Source organism: Miscanthus floridulus, chromosome 4, assembly GCF_019320115.1.
Source record: "Miscanthus floridulus cultivar M001 chromosome 4, ASM1932011v1, whole genome shotgun sequence".
Taxonomy (NCBI): domain Eukaryota; kingdom Viridiplantae; phylum Streptophyta; class Magnoliopsida; order Poales; family Poaceae; genus Miscanthus; species Miscanthus floridulus.
In genome coordinates, this window is record NC_089583.1 from 91,153,198 (window position 1) to 91,170,439 (window position 17,242).

At 44.6% G+C, this 17,242-nt stretch overlaps 1 protein-coding gene and 1 long non-coding RNA gene across 2 annotated transcripts; both read right to left on the reverse strand.

Moving 5' to 3' along the window:
* Positions 1-745: 745 nt before the first annotated feature.
* On the reverse strand, positions 746-1,312 carry LOC136548809 (uncharacterized). Its single transcript, XM_066540196.1, has one exon. It carries the CDS (start codon positions 1,310-1,312, stop codon positions 746-748), a length of 567 nt encoding a protein of 188 aa, XP_066396293.1.
* Positions 1,313-2,853: 1,541 nt separating this feature from the next.
* Positions 2,854-16,604, reverse strand: LOC136552095 (uncharacterized). Its single transcript, XR_010782755.1, has 3 exons — positions 16,463-16,604; positions 4,033-4,173; positions 2,854-2,924 (listed from the first exon to the last, which is right to left on the reverse strand). It is a non-coding gene; the product is annotated as an uncharacterized lncRNA (long non-coding RNA).
* Between the last annotated feature and the right edge of the window lie 638 nt (positions 16,605-17,242).

The following is a 17,242-nucleotide window of genomic DNA, read 5'->3' on the forward strand; positions in this document are numbered from 1 at the left end:
GCAGCTTCCCCTTTGGAACCCCAAAAACACATTTTTCGGGATTCAATTTGATGTTGAACCTTCGAAGGTTCACGAATGTCATAGACAAGTTCGCGATTAGGTCACAAGCTTGAGCCATTTTGACCACTATGTCATCAACATAGATGGTGATTGTTGGTTTTAGCCGCTCGGCTTGATCAGGCTGAACGAGCGGGTCGATTTGATCGGTGAAGCATTTCTGCATGCACCTTTGGTAGGTGGCGCCGGTGTTCTTTAGACCGAAAGGCATGGTTACGTAATAGTACAAACCATATAGGGTGATAAACGAGGTTGCGAGCTGGTCGGACTCTTTCATCATGATCTGGTGATAGCTTGAGCAGGCATCCAAAAAGGAGAGGATCTCGCATCCCAAGGTGGAACCAACTATCTAGTCTATGCGCGGCAAAGGAAAGTGATCCTTAAGACACGCTTTGTTGAGGCTACATTCTCCATTTCTCGGTCTTCTTTTTGACAAGAATAGGATTGGCAAGCTAGTTGGAGTGGTATACCTCCTTGATGAATCTGGCCGCCAGGAGTTTGGTGACCTCCTTGCCTATGGCCCTACGCCTTTCATCATCAAAGCAATGCAAGCGCTGCTTGGCGGGCTCGAGCCTAGGACGAGGCGTAGTGCATGCTCGGTGACCTCCCGCGGTATGCCTGGCATGTTGAAAGGTTTCCATGCAAAGACATCATGATTGGCGCGTAGAAAGTCAGCGAGCTCGCATTCCTATTTGGCCAGGAGCTGTGTCCCAATCCGCACCGTCTTGGTTGGGTTAGTGGGGTCTATCCCCACCACCTTAGTTTCCTCGAGTGGGCAGAAGGTAGCCAAGGATGTTGGTTTGTTGCAGTCTAGGACTACTAGGGTCGACAACTCCTCAAGCCGTGGGAGCTTGGAAGAGTTGATGATGGCAGTGGCAAGCTCGTAATGCTCGCGGTCGCACGTGAAGGTGTGCGAGAAGGTGCTACCCATAGTGATGACGTCGTTCGATCCTAGCATCTTCAACTTTAGGTAGATGTAGTTGGTGACAGCCATGAACTTAGCATAGCATGACCATGACAAGATGGCATGGTAAGACCCCGAGAAGTCCACCACCTCAAAGGTAAGCACCTCCAAGCAGAAGTTGGCTTGGTTACCAAACGTGACAGGCAGGTCAATCTGCCCAAGTGGATATGCCTGTGCTCTTAGGATCATGCCATGGAAGGGAGAGCACACTGGATGTTGCTCCAACCGAGGGATGTGCATGGCGTCGAGGGTGTCGACGTAGAGGATGTTGAGGCCACTGCCTCCATCCATCAGCACCTTGGTGAGGTGCTTCTTGCGGATGATGGGGTCGATGACGAGTGGCTAGTGACCTAGTCTAGCGACGTGGGAAGGGTGGTCCCTTTGGTCAAAGGTGATCGGAGATTCTGACCAGTGAAGGAAGGAGGGGATGGCCGTTTCAGCGATGCACGCCTCTCTGTAGCACACTTTGTGCTGGTGCTTGGAGTAGATAGCATCGGACCCCCTAAAGATCATGATGCACTCCTCAGGGTTAGGAAAGTCATCCCCATCCTTGCCCGATGCGCCTCCTTTCTTGGCTGCTGCCTCCTTGCCCTTTCCTTCTTTCGGCCCATCGGCCTATCGTAGGAAGCGCTTGGGGAGCTCATAGTCCTTGTAGAGGTGCTTGATGGGGTAGGTGTGGTTGGTGCAGGAGCTATCTATGATCTTGTTGACGTGGTCAGGCAGGCCCTGTTGAGGCTGCTTGCCCACTCGATCAGCTGCAGCAACCAATGCGGAGATGGCCTATCGACGCTGATCCTTCTTATTCTTCTTGCCCCTCTACGTGGAGGGGCCCTCATCTTGGTCTTCACGATTGGCCTTGCCCTTGTCCTGGCCTCCATTAAAGACCACTCCTACCGCCTCTTCACCGAAGGCATGGTTCGTGGTGACATTGAGTAGGTCATGGGTGGTATCAGGCTTTAGGCATCCAAGCTTGTGGATCAGGGACTCACAGGTTGTCCCAGAGTGGCAGGCATTGATGATGTCCACGTCGACAACATCTAGAAGAGAGTGCATCACTTTGAGAACCGATGGATGTAATCTCGCAGGGACTCGTTGAATTCCTGTTGGTAGCTCTTGAGGTCCTAGGAGTTTCTAGGGTGGACATATGTCCCCTAGAAATTCCCGACAAAGATCCTTTTAAGGTCCGCCCAATCATGAATGTTGTTGTGTGGGAGGAATTCGAGTCATGCTCGAACATGTTCCCCCACACAGATGGGGAGATACTAAATGATGAAGTGATCATCATCCACTCCTCTAGCTCGGTAGGTGAGTCAGAAGTCTTCGAGCCATATACCGAGATACGTCTCCCCAGTATACTTTGTGATATTGGTAGGCGGCCAGAAGCGCTGTGGAAATGGTGCTCTCTGGATGCACCGGCCAAAGGCCCATGGTCCCAGGCCATCCAGGCTAGGACTCTGGTCATTGGGTCAGTGACTGCTATAACAGAACCGACCAATTTATAAGAGCACAAGTACAAAAGCGATCACCGAAACGATCAAATTCTCACACTTGAGCCCATATAAACCCGGTAGTCAACTAAAACCACGAAGGATTTCAAACCAACTTGCATACAACCAAGATCGTAGTGATTCAACATAACACATCACACATTACAACATTTCAGAAACAGTTCACAGATAGATTACAACACATCAGAGTCATAGTTATTACAAACCAAGTCTTGTAAAGTAGTGGAAGCAAATAGTTTAACTCACACACACGAGTTCAAATACAGGTACCAGCTTGCCGATCACATCCCACAAAAGCATTCAAATAAGATAAATAGAGATCATGCCCGTGATCTAGTCTTTGTCACCCGTCGGGTGCAGACAGTACTTATAGAAGCCCTGATAAAGAAGGTCATCTGCAACAAGAGGGAATAAACCTTGAGTATGAGAATGTACTTAGCTAGACTTACCCGTTGGAAACCAAAAATAATTGACACCAAGGATCATGCATAGCTTAATTTAGTGGATTTGGCTAACACTTTATTTTTGTAGAAAAGCATAAGTAATAATGATCAACTCTTAACCTAAGCTAGCAGTAACTTTTAGCCATTAGCCTATCATCTATATTAGCACCTGTACTAAGTAATCACTTGATTAAGATGCAAACATTATTAACCATATCAGGTATAAACTGTGGCAACATTATCATCATCCTCCATTTAACCATATCGTTAAATTAAGTGAATCTACGTTGCCGCTGCTCAGTTAAGTTCTCACTATCCGGGAGAGACAGCGACTCGAATTGATTCCTATCCAGCTGGAGGGGTATTCCTAACACAAACCCTGCTTCCCCCATCAGGGTCACAATCAAGTCACCTTTGGTACAACTCTGGAGTTGTGGGTCCGAACAGCGCCGCATCCCTAAGGGTGTCACTCTGCCAGGAAGTGTAGGACTTTTAAATACCTGACCCCTTGGACTCACGCCAATGTCCCCAAGCACATCCTTACTGCTTGCAGAATGCACATGACCCCCTGGTTCCCGGCTTGAGTCGAACTACTAGGCTTTGCGGTCGGAACAACTTATCTGGCCAGCTAAGTGTTAGGCTGCGTTCAACATGACATGAGGACGTACAGCGAATCGGTCCTTAAATGACATAGACGGGGATAGATTCACACCCAAGACCCCCATGCCTTGTTGCTGCACTACCATCATCCCCGTCTGGTCTCTTTTCATTATTAACCTATGGTTCTTTTCCATGATAGCAAATATAGCCAACCATGACCAGAGCTCATCCTACATCTCGTAGGTGACAGAAAATCACCCGACTTCTACCAGTCTAAACATAGCTAAGCATCATTCGATCCTACACTTAATTAGGAGTCATAGGATTTTATCTGGACAAGGTAAGGATATAATGCAACAATTGGTTCTAACCAATTCCTATACTTAATGCATCATCAATAATAAAAGATACTCAAGATATTTGTAAAAACATGGGAGACTTAGAATGCTCTGGGGCTTACCTTTCAGGAAAGAGGATGGGCGGTGGTCAGGGCACTCGGGCAACTCCTCCTCGGCGGCTGCTTCGTCGGTTGCCTGAACCTCGGGCTCCTCCTCCTGGCTTGCTCCCACGAACTCCAAAAGTGACATTCCCTCCGGCACACCTATTGCATGTATGCGTAAGATAAATATCATGGATGCATATGAACGAAGTTAGGGATGCTCGGGGAATGCACATGCTTACTGCAGTATACATATTCTAACTTAAGCTCTATTCAAATCACTTTAACTTAGCAAGTTTAGACAACCTAATATACAATTGCTCATCTTCAGTTAAGGACCTAGCACCTGCACCTAAGCATTTTCTCAAGTTAGCCTATCACCTAAATAATCAACAAGAACAATGCTACAAAGCATTCACACCATCATTCATATTTCAGCAAAAACTGGGAATTTACAATAGCATAGTAAATTGACCATAACTGGAGATTTACAAATCCAAATGACATTCAACAAGACAATTTGGAAAGCTTATGAAATTGCCAAAAATTCATTTTCAGACCTCAAGGCATGATTACAACTTTTACCAGGTCAAAATCACTTAACAACAGAAATCTATCCTCACAAGACAAAGAGCAGCCAAAACTGGACTCAAATTGAGAGCAATCATATCTCCTAAACTACTTGGCCAAATACCACCAAATTTTAACACAAGCTAGTTTAGTAAGTGCACTACAACTTTGGTATTCACATGATTCCTAGAAAACCAAATTACCATGGTGAACATTGCAAAGTTCTCAGAACTGTCCAGAAAGACATAATGCAAGAAAATAATTATTAACTTATATTGCAAACATATAAATAGACAAAACCAACTTTACTAACTCATCACACATATCAAAAGAACACCAGAAAGTAAGGTGTTCACCACCAATTCATTTCTTTTAATGCCTTTCTTAATTTATTTAGTTATTCAAGATGAATAATAAATATATATGAAAACTACACCATTTAATCTATAAAAATTACAATAGGTACTACATGCTCTAAATAGGCTACTGTAAAAATTTCACCCAAAGTTACCAATAGAAACATCCTACACAACAATAACAAGGCAGCGAGGCTGATTTTGGCCTAAATTAGAAACCATATTGAAAAGTGCCAAACAACAGAAGAAATATTTTTGTTAGCATTCTTAAGGTACCAGGACAACCTCCAATAAATTTCATGGGCATTGGATTCATAGATTAATTATTAAAATTCACACAAGGATCATCTAATTATAAAAGGGAAATTAATAACTCAAAAACTATTCATGCACTGACTCTCAAATTTTTACCAGAGCTTCTACTCATCAAGAAGAGCTCACCATACAAATTTCATAATTTTTGGATCACAGGAACTCTAGATATGAGTTAAGCAAGTTTGCATCCATTTAAAAACACATTTTAAGTTACAATTTAATTCCACCAGAAACTTTACTACAAGTGCTCATATTATATTTTCCTATATACTACACTTTACCAAGATCCTAACAAAATTGGAACCAACCAATTTAGATCTACCAAACTCTAGCTTTAAATTTTACAAAACAACATCAAAATCTGCATTGAAATCACCAAAAACCTAAATATGGGTCACTGACGCGCGGGACCCATGGGGTCAATGGTCCCACCGGCCAGAGGGAGCAGAGCAGAGGAGCGGTGGTTGACCCACGCTTGCTCATCGACGGTGAGGACTCTGGCGAGGCCAAGGGCACCGGCGTGCTCGCCTCGACGAGTTGCACCTAACTATGCCATCCCCTCAACAGCTACTGAGCTCTAGCTAGGACGGCGGCGTGCATGGCAGACGTCGGAGGGGATCCGACGGTGCTCCGATGAGGTCTGGCCATGTAGGGCATAGCTAAGCTCGGTACAAGTTTCAAGGGCTTGTAGGGAAACTGAGGGAAGGCAGAAAAGGGAGTGAGAGGGCTCCGGTAGTGGTCGGTCACAGTGAGCTCCAACTCAGGCGAGGTCCAGACGGCGGTAGGAATGATAATGCGGCCACACCCAAGGTTGGGCGACTATGCGGAGATGACGATGTGATAGAGGAGCTCAAGGTAGGGCTATGGGTGAGATGGAGCGAGGCGAGACGTGGCGGCGAGCGCGCGAGAGCTCGACGGAACTCTCGGCGGCAATGGCGCTCCATCACGGGGAAGAAGAAATGCGGCCTCTACTTTGACTCTCTAGCTCAATGGTGAGGTGGACGAAATAAAGGAGACTATGGTGGAGTTGTGGGCTAGCTAGAGCAAGCAACAACATGATGGCAAGGGTGCATGGCTCGGCGGAGCAATGGCGACGGCGGCGGCTCTGCTTTCTTGGTGCCTCAGACGCGCGTGAGAGGGAGCGAGCGAATAAGACCGAGTGGGAGGGCAGACGGACGCGGCCTCTTGCGGTCGACAGTGGGCAACAATGCCAGGCTGGCCATGGTGCATGATGGCCATGTGGCGGCAGCGGCCGATCGGCCACTGTGCCGGTCTGAATTTCTGATTCAGTGTTCATCGGTGCCGACTGACAAAGCAAGTTCCTCACTTCATATCTCCTAAACTGTGATGATCTAGCTCATGGCATAGTTGACAAAGTTGGAGATCTAAGTAAGGACTACAACTTTGCCAATTGGATCTAGAGCTAGTTCGGCCTAGTTAGGGAGATACAAGGCTCCAAACATCGATACTTGAAACTGAAATTCAGTCCTCAGACTTAGAAAATTTCTAAGTCTCTAAATAGCCCCCAAAACTAACTTGTGGGCCCTTTTTGAGCATGTTCTACACATTTTCATGAGATGGTCATAAAATAACTTTTGTTCCTTATAAAATTTCCTACAACTTTGCTTAAGGGTGCATAGCCATGCAAACAATCTAACCTATACTTTTTAAACAGTCAAACAAAAGAGCTCTAGGGGTCAACATAAGTCAAACTATTACTTGGAAGCATAATTAGGCAATATGGTCAACATGAACATTGTTCCTAATGATATTCTAAGTGTAGCTAAGTTGTTTAAGAGGACATTTGACATGCATTTGCATAGACCACACATGAGCACACACAAATGCTAGCATAAAACCAAGCAATTCAAATAGAAACACACATGAAACGATAACATTCATCATGGTATGATTCTTATGAATGAGATGATGATGCACATGCTCATGTGATGCAAGTGTTTTAGTGCAACCATAACACTAAGGTGTTGCAACTGTGCCTAGGGCGCGTTTCACTGGTCCCCTCAATGGTCCGGCTGGAGCCCATGTCGTCTGCTCTCACCGCCGCCCAATAGATGTCATCATCATGCCGGGCTCGACGCCAGTTGCTGATGACACTATGAGTGTCTCAGTTCAGCTCGAGGCATTCACGCATGGGTGGCTAGTGTGGAGCGGGCGTCTGGTCAAGACATGGCATAGCTGCGCCCTCCTATTTCTCACCTAGTGGCTATAGTGGTGAGCGGATGGAGCGATTCATCTAGTGTGTCCTCGCTCCCCTAGTAGGGAGAGAGGTCATGAGTCGGTGGCGCAACGTGGAGCTTTCTACCTATTGGAAAGCGGCGGTCTCCACAAGCACCCAGAGGTTTCGGTGGATCGCCTACTCCTATGGGTTGGTAGGCTCGAGAAGGCTACGCAGAAGCATCAACGCCGCGGTGATATTCTAGCTAGCTTGAGCAAACTGTGGAGGATCGTTCCCCCCACCAATGATGTTGTGTTGGACCTAGCGGCCACGACCCTAAGCGCCACTTGTTGGGTTACGTGCATGGGGTGCAGCGTGCTACACTGAGCACACCAGCGCAGGTGGTGCTTGGTTCTGTCGTCATTGTCGTAGCTCCTCGCCGCTCTCCCAGGCACATGCAAGGGCATCTGCACGAGGGTCCAGAGGGGTATGGGTCTAAAGAGACTCCACCACCATCGGTGCCTATCCTAGAGCATCCACCATTACGCACTCGTAGAATAGAGGGTGGCCTAGGTGCCACAACGTTGTTGATGCTGGAGCTATCACTCTCAACATTGTCATCCATGTGGTCATGAAAAGAGGCGGGAGCGTAGTCCGCCATCCCTATGAATTCAGATGTGAGAGGGGGCGATGCCAGCATCTTTTGGAGCCCCTATGTGTATCCGTCCACAGGGGATGTGAGGCCATAGGGGAACCGATTACACGATGGTCGCGATAGGGACAACAGGGTCCCTCCGAAGAATCGGCGGAAAATAGTAAATAGTGAGTAAATAACAGTATGTATATTACTCACGGTGAGGTTTGAGCCTAGCATAGGCTTAGAGTGAAGCACAGGCACCTCGTCATTGAGGTCGCCAGGCAGTCCAGAGCCGTCAGAGGGCGCTCCTCCTCCGATGGGCGCTGGGACGAGTGCCTCCTCGCAGAGGTGAAGCACGCCGAGCCGGTGGGCAATGAAGTCTAGGCTTCCGATGAGGAAGGCTAGGGATGGCTCGAAGATGGGAGGAACCCACATCCCAATAGCTGGGAGTGTGGGAAACTCTAGCGAGACAAAGCGAGTCGTATCACTTGAGCCCGCCATGCTGAAGATGGTGGAAAGGTGGGCCATCCGATGACCAAAGTCATGAACATACAACGTCTTCCCCATGAACGACGCCAACTGTTGGTGTAGAAAGTGACCAATATATAAATATTTGTAGTTTTGCTGTATGTTGTGATCAGATGTGGCTTAGCACTCAATGACACATGGTTTATACTAGTTTAGGCAACATGCCCTACGTCCAGTTTGAGTCGGTCGGTAACTTTATTCCTGAGCCTAGGTGCTCAAAGTTTGCTGTGGGGTTACAAACAAGAGGGAGTAAGATGGGGGGTGCAAGAGGTCCGGTCAGACTCTAGACCAAAGGGCTAAGAGAGACGGGAGCTCCTACATGTGCTAAGTATTTGTGCATGTGCTCTGTTGGAATCATTTTAATCGTAGGTTGTTCGCGTCTATGAATCGATCCTCCTAGTCGTCAAATCATCTATGTATTGTGGATGGAGCGCATCCCCTTTTATAGATGAAGGAGACCACCTTACAAGTGAGAGAGAAAGTGTACGTATGCTACTAAGTCTTGTTGCCCACGCCGTCGGATATAAGATGATTGTAGGCGCCCACAATATTGTTTATGTTAGATGCATGTGGGAGGTTTCTACCGTGTGAAAGGACCTTGATGTCGTTTAGGAGGCCTAGAGGGGGGGTGAATAGGCCTATAAAAAATCAACTCAAAACTCTGTTAGAACAGAGGGTGGCACTGCCGGCCTTATAGGGCGGCACAACCGCTCTTCAAAAATAAAGCAGACAGCGTTGAGATTTTATAGATAGTAACCTAACCCTCTCAACTGCTCAATCCTGCAACAGAAAGACAAAATCCAGTTCAAAGACTGGATACCATAGAAATCTCACATAAGAGAGGATCGAGCTACCAAACCCTAACAACAGCTAGCAAAGAGCTGAACCAACAAGAACACAAAGTGAAGCACGCAAGACACAAAATTTATCCCGTGGTTCAGCTCACCACCAAGGCTTGCCTAAGTCCACGTTGTTGAGGCATCCACAAAAGGATTGGCTCACCACCAAGGCTTGCCTTGCCCTCATTCTCAAATCAAGAGAATGAACTCTTGAAGTGAGGGGTAATTTCTTAGCTGTAGGATGAGGTTATAAACCTCCCAAGGCTGCCACACGAGTTGGCAAGCACAAGGGCAACACCTAGCCAGCTAGGAGTAAGCTCCAAGAGTAACAAACCCTAGAACCACCGGCTAAACATGAACCAAATGCTCTTAGACTTTGGGAATCAGTGGATCTACTCTCCAATCGAATTTTGCTGCCTTTTCTCTCAAGTTTTGATGGTGGAAATCAAGGATTGCTTGGGAGCTTGAAGGAGCAACAATGGAGGAGAGAGAGGTGAGCTTTGGTCTGTTTAGTTTTGAACTGAACCATTGGAGAAGAAGGCTCTACGTTGTGGGCCGGCCCAAATGGTATTTATACCTCTTGGATCCCAACGGTCGTTTATGGGCGACACTGCCGCCCCAGCCAAAATAGATAGAGTCTGGAGATTTTTGGCTGGCTGCTTTACCTGGGTAAAAGGATATAGATCTGTAGTTTTGAGCATCTGGTTGCACACTTGGCCAACTATACTAGAATCCCTCTTTATAGTGCGGCTTTTCCTAAACTCAAATTCAAAGCATAAAAGAATGTAAATGCCTTTGAGCTAGTTGCCACTTCGTTTGGCAATTGAGGACTTCTATTATCGAATATGTTTTCCTCATTCTCATTATACCTTGATTATGTGACTTGAACCATTTCTATACATATGAGTTCACCTTCATGGCTTCAAGCCACTTCTACTAATGATTTGTAGGAGGGATGTAACTAGAGTGGAGTCAGCTGCTACTATGTAGGAGGGATGGCACTACCACCCTTGGGTGCGGCACTGCCGCCCTGCTGGTTTGCAGCAGGGGTGTGCTGCACCTCTACATCAGAGTTGTCAGTGGAATTTGGTACAACAGCAACTTGAGGAGCTTCCACTTTTGTAGCATGTACTTCTTGTGGTCTTATATCATCAATGGCCATTTTCTTGATTGCCCCATAAGGTGGTTCCTCATTACCTACAACATGAATAAGATCTTGCTCTACTAGAGGGCCATTAAAAGCATCATATGATAAATGATTTATTTAGACTTGAAGTACTCTAGCCACTCTTAATAATTCACAAACACACATATATTTGTGAACTATTAGAGACAACACACGTCAAGTGGCTAGCTAGCAAGGGTTAGGTACTAGTTACCGAGGTGAATATGAAGTTTGAAGTATTTCCATTGATTCATCTTTGGGTCAACCATATAAGAATATGCAATGTGAATTGATTGATAGCTTGAGTGAATATTTTCAATCAACTTGCTCAAGCACCCCGAAGCTTCATATCACCTTCAAGTACCTACAACACTTACTAAGCACAATTTGGTACCCAAACTATGTTGGGTCTATTATGGTTAGTCACAAGAGACTTAGGCACCCAAATGGCCTATGTGCTAGCACATGGTGAATCAATCACCTTTCTAGCACAAGTGTCATTTTTGGGCCTCCTAAGCATATTTAAATCAATTGATAAGTTGAGCTTAGAAGTGTTACCCATGGGACAATCCTTACTTAAATGTCCCTTTCCTTTGCAAGTGTAGCATCGGCGGTTCTTGTTCTTTCTAGCCTTCTCTTCTTGCACTTTGCTTGCTACCTTGCTAATGAACCTCTTTGTTGATGATGATAAGCCTTCACTTTTCTTATTAGGACATGAGCCAATTTCATGTCCCTTCTCATGACAACCACAACACTTTCTCTTGCTTTTTCTTGTCTTGTTCTTTGGAAGTGTGGCTTGATCATCGACCTTGTTGGAACACATAGAAGCATTGTGTCCCATGTTGGAGAACTTGACATGAGCCATCTTGTTCTTCTCTTGGATCTTCCTCACGCCCTTCTCCTCTTTCTTCAAGGGGCAATCTCTAACATGGTGACCATCTTTCTTACACTTGAAGCAAGTGATGAGAGTCTTCTTTGATTGACGTTGCACCTTGATGGCCTTGGGAACTTTCCTATTCTGTCCAGGTGTGGCACTACCGCCCTTGGGGAGCGGCACTACCGTAGTCTATGTAGCTGGCTGAACTACTGCATTCTGGATAGATTGCACTTCTTTAAGTATCCCCTTCACTTTGCCATTATTGGACTTGCAACCCTTTTGATAAGGCTTGATGCATGCATTGGTTGATTCCTTCTTAAGCTTCTTCACCATGTCTTCATGGTTATCTTGAGAAGGTTGAGCATTACACTTGCCCTTCTATTGAATCAAGTCCCTTTTTAGCATTTCAACTTCTTCCTTGAGCTGTTCATTTTCTTTTGCAATGGAATCATCACAAGTTTCTACAATTACATGCTCAATGGAAGGTTGGCTTGCTTGAGAGCAACACTTGTTAGCACATGATAAAATAGATGAAACTTATGTATATGTGCATTTGTGAGTGTGAGGTTGGTATGATTTTACCATTGTTACCACAACCTCATGAGCAACTTCTAGCATGAGATGAGACTCCATAAGCTTCTCATGAGAGCACAAAAGCCCATCATGACTTTCTTGCAAAGTCTCATTTTTGCTAGTAAGCCTTTCCAACTTGTCTTTGAGCATATAATTCTGATCTTCTAATTGAGCAACACAAGATAGAGAGTTAATAGTATGAGTTTGCTTAATTAACAAGTTTTCATACCTTTGGACCAAGCTAGCATGAGAGCACTTAAGCTTTTCATGCTTTTTGGTCAACTTCTCCAAGCATTTGATCTTTTCAACGAGAAGCTCTTCTAGAGATACCTCCTCACTTGTCGACATCGTTCTCTCAAGGCGGTTAAGCCCAAAATTGAGAGCCAGGCTCTGATCCCAATTGAAAGGACCTTGATGTCGCTTAGGAGGCCTAGAGGGGGGGGGGGTGAATAGGCCTATAAAAATTCAACTCGAAACTCTGTTAGAACAGAGGGCGGCACTACCGCTCTTCAAAAATAAAGCAGACAGCGTTGATATTTCACAGATAGTAACCTGACCCTCTCAACTGCTCAATCCTACAACAGAAAGACAAAATCTAGTTCGAAGACTGGATACCATAGAAATCTCACACAAGAGAGGATTGAGCTACCAAACCCTAACAACAGCTAGCAAAGAGCTGAACCAGCAAGAACACAAAGTGAAGCACGCGAGATATAAAATTTATCCCATGGTTTAGCTCGCCACCAAGGCTTGCCTAAGTCCACATTGTTGAGGCATCCACAAAAGGATTGGCTCACCACCAAGGCTTGCCTTGCCCTCATTCTCAAATCAAGAGAATGAACTCTTGAAGTGAGGTGTAATTTCTTAGCTACAGGATGAGGTTACAAACATCCCAAGACTGCCACACGAGTTGGCAAGCACAAGGGCGACACCTAACTAGCTAGGAGCAAGCTCCAAGAGTAACAAACCCTAGAACCGCCGGCCAAACGTGAACCAAACGCTCTTAGACTTTAGGAATCAGTGGATCTGCTCTCCAATTGAGTTTTGCTGTCGTTTCTCTCAAGTTTTGATGGTGGAAATCAAGGATTGCTTGGGAGCTTGAAGGAGCAAAAATGGAGGAGAGAGGTGAGCTTTGGTCTGTTCAGTTTCAAACTGAACTGTTGGAGAAGAAGGCTCTACGTTGTGGGCCGGCCCAAATGGTATTTATACCTCTTGGGTCCCAATGATCGTTTATGAGCGGCACTGCCGCCCTAGCCAAAATAGGTAGAGTCTGAAGATTTTTGGCTGGCTGCTTTGCCTAAGTAAGAAGATATAGATCTATAGTTTTGAGTATCTGGTTGCACAGTTGACCAACTGTACTAGAATCCCTCTTTATAGTACGGCTTTTTCTAAACTCAAAATCAAAGCATAAAATAATGTAAATGCCTTTGAGCTGGTTGCCACTTCATTTGGCAATTGAGGACTTCTATTATCAAATATGTTTTCCTCATTCTCATTATACCTTGATTATGTGACTTGAACCATTTCCATACATATGAGTTCACCTTCATGGCTTCAAGTCACTTCCACTAATGATTTGATCCTCAACACAATATGACTCCTCATAGCTTGAATAGTACCTTGACTCAATGCAAGTACTCTCTTCTTCACCTTAGCCATGGTACCTCGGTCGCCAAGCCGTCGCTTGCCCTTCACCTTCGCTTAGTACCTCGAAGCCCTTTCCTTGCTATCTTCACCCTATCAAGCCATACTTAAGTCACATTATATTAAGCATCCATTGAAAACCATTTCTTCAATATTTTGATCCTTGCTTGAATATTTTCTAGATATGAATGTTGAGATTAATCAAGCTTTAGTTTGTCTCATATAGAGACATACATGGATCAACATCAATATGGTCAAGCTAATTCAAGATTCCTTATTCCCTTCTCATTTTGGCTTGACATTCCAATTGACGTTTCATATATTCATCCATGTAAGCAAACCAATATAGAGACCGACTTATATCCACTATACATTGTCATTTATCAAGTATGTTTGCTTTCACATGATGCTATGATATCCCATAACATAAAAGCCATTTCATTGATTCCATTTGCATTGTTGTCTTTTGCTTGAACTAGATTGCTTCCATAAACTTCCAATACAACAATACACAGTTTGGCATTCACTTTAACACAATGTGGCATATCATCAAGTTTGCCTACTAGTTGAATCTTGTATATACTTGTTAATATACAACCCACAAGTATATGCAATAGACTCAATTTCCTGTTCAATACTTAGCAAACTTGTTAGACCTTTAATTGTGTTGTCATTCAATTTACCAAAACCCACTAAAGGGCTAGATGCACTTACACCGCGTTCACTATGTATGGCAAATGACGACACCCACAACACTATCGATGCCCAGAGGCATGTGGGGGATTTTATCATGTTTGCCTGGTATGGGAGTTGAGGGCGCCTAGAACACTATAGGGCAAATATCGGTGCCCACAACACTGCTTGGGTTTTGGACATGCTTGGAAGGTGGTAGGACACCCTTTTAACATGCCCTATTAGTACTGTCCTATAGGTGTACAGGGTACGGTCCTTGGTATTGCGGTTGACTTGAGTCCTGCCTTACTTGCTCCGCTCGTTTTCTAGGTCCTCACCAAGCAGGCATCCCTGGTCGATTGGCCCTAGTCGGCTCCGACTACGCCAGTCACATCCCCGGTCGAAGACGTGGGTTGGAGTCGGAAGTGGCATTGGCTAGGCCTTTTGATCGGAGAGATAGGCCGGAGTCAGAAGCGATCTTCATTCCCTCCTTGGCCAGGCCTTCCGGTCGGAGAGACAGGCCAGAGTCCGAAGCGAGCGATGTTCTGCTTTGGCCAGGCCTTCCAGTCGAAGGCAGTGGGCCGAAGTTGGAAGCAACCGTCATTCCCTCCTTGGCTAGGCCTTCCGGTTGGAGAGGCGGGTCGGTGTTGGAAGTGAGCGCCATTCCTCCTTGGCTAGGCCTTCTGGTGAGAGGTGGTGGGCCAGAGTCAGAAGCGAGCGACGTTCCTCCTTGGCCAGACCTTCTAGTCGGAGATTAGATCGTCTTTCTGGCCTATCGTTAGGTTTTTGGGCCGGCCTAGGAGTTACGCGTCGTTCGCAATGTCGTCTGCTAGGCTAAGCTTTTGCTAGGAAGCAGGTCCATGAGGGACCCTAGGTTTATGAACCTGATAAATAGCCAATTGCTTGATTACTTTACATGGTAGATCTTCCTTTCCTACAACACTTGAATCAACTTGCTCTACTTAAGAGCCATTAGATTCATCAAATGTCATGTCTACCGCTATTTCAACTCTCCCAGAGGTTTTGTTGAAAACATGGTAGGCAAGCTCATTTGATCTAAAACCAAGAAGAAAACCTTCATCAATGTTAGATATGAACTTAGAGGTTTTGGATTTCTTGTTAAGTATGAAATACTTGCACCCAAACACTCTAATGTATGACACCTTAGGCTTGTTACCGGTTAGAAACTCATATGAAGTCTTTTTCAACTTCTTATGTAGGTAGAGGTGGTTGATTGCATGGCAAGCGGAGTTGATGACATCACACCAAAAAAAGTCCGGCGTCTTGTACTCATTTAGCATTGTCCTTGACATATCAATGAGTGTTTGGTTCTTTCTCTCAACTACACCATTTTGTTGATGGGTGTATGGAGTTAAAAACTCATGCTTGATGTCATCTTCATAAAAAACTCCTCAACTAGAGTACTCTTGAATTCGGTCCCATTATCACTTCTCACTTTCTTGATTGGGAGACTGAACTCATTTTGTGCTCTTCTAACAAATATCTTTACTGTTTCTTGAACTTGGCACTTGGCATACAGAAAAATACCCAAGTGAAACGGGAATAGTCATCAATAATAACAAGACCATATTTGTTACCCCCGAGACTTAGGTAGGCGACCGATCCAAAGAGGTCCATGTGTATTAGCTCTAATGGTTGCTTGGTGGTCATGATGCTCTTTGGTGGGTGAGACACGTCAACTTGCTTTTTGGCTTGACAAGCGCTACAAATCCTATCTTTCTCAAAGTAAACATTTGTTAGTCCATGGATGTGTTCATCTTTTAGAAGTTTTGCCAAGTTCCTCATCCCAACATGAGCTAGTCGGCGATGCCAAAGCCTACCCATGCTAGATTTTATCACTAAACAAGCCTTAAGATTAGCTTTACTTTTGTTGAAATCAACTAGGTAAAGCTTATTCTTTATTCGACCCATAAAGACAACAGAGGAATCATCCCTTCTAAAGACTTCCACACCCTTATTCATAAAGAGATAATTGTAGCCCATCTCACACAATTGAGAAACGAACAACAAATTATAACTTAATGAATCAACATATAATACATTTGTAATTAAATGCTCAAGGGTTATAGCAACTTTACCAAGACCAATCATATCCCCCTTTGAATTGTCTCCAAAGACAATATTTTCATTTGAATGTGTCATCGGGGAATATAATGAGAACATATTCCTTTCTCTGGTCATATGATTTGTACATCACTATCCGGCACCCAACTTGATCCACCGGAGGAATATGCCTGCAAAACAAGTTTAGTTGCCAAATTTAGGTCATCAACTACAATTGAGGCCTTGCATGTTAGTCACAAGAAACTTAGGAACCCAAATAAAAATATTCCCATATATGCTGGTTTCCCAAGACAACCAATGCATTTTGTTTTCATTATCTTGCTATGACCACCAATAACGACAGATCATGGCACTGATCTCATCACATAGGCCTTATTTAGATTGGGGTTAGAAATCAGTATTTGGCACTGTAGCACTTTCGTTTATATTTGACAATTATTGTCCAATCATGGCCTAACTAGTCTCAAAAGATTTGTCTCGTAATTTACAATCAAACTGTGTAATTAGTTATTTTTTATCTACATTTAATACTCCATGCATGCGTCCAAAGATTTGATGTGATGGAGAGAGAGTGAAAAAACTTGCAATCTAAACAAGGGGGTGTTTAGTTACCCCAAAATCCAAACTTTGACACTATGCAAAAAGAAGATTCACCGTCACATGAAACTTGCGGTACATACATGAAGTACTAAATATTGACGAGATCAAAAACTAATTGCACAGTTTAGTTGTACTTTGCGAGACGAACGTTTTGAGCCTAATTAGTCAACGATTGGATAACTATTACCAAATAC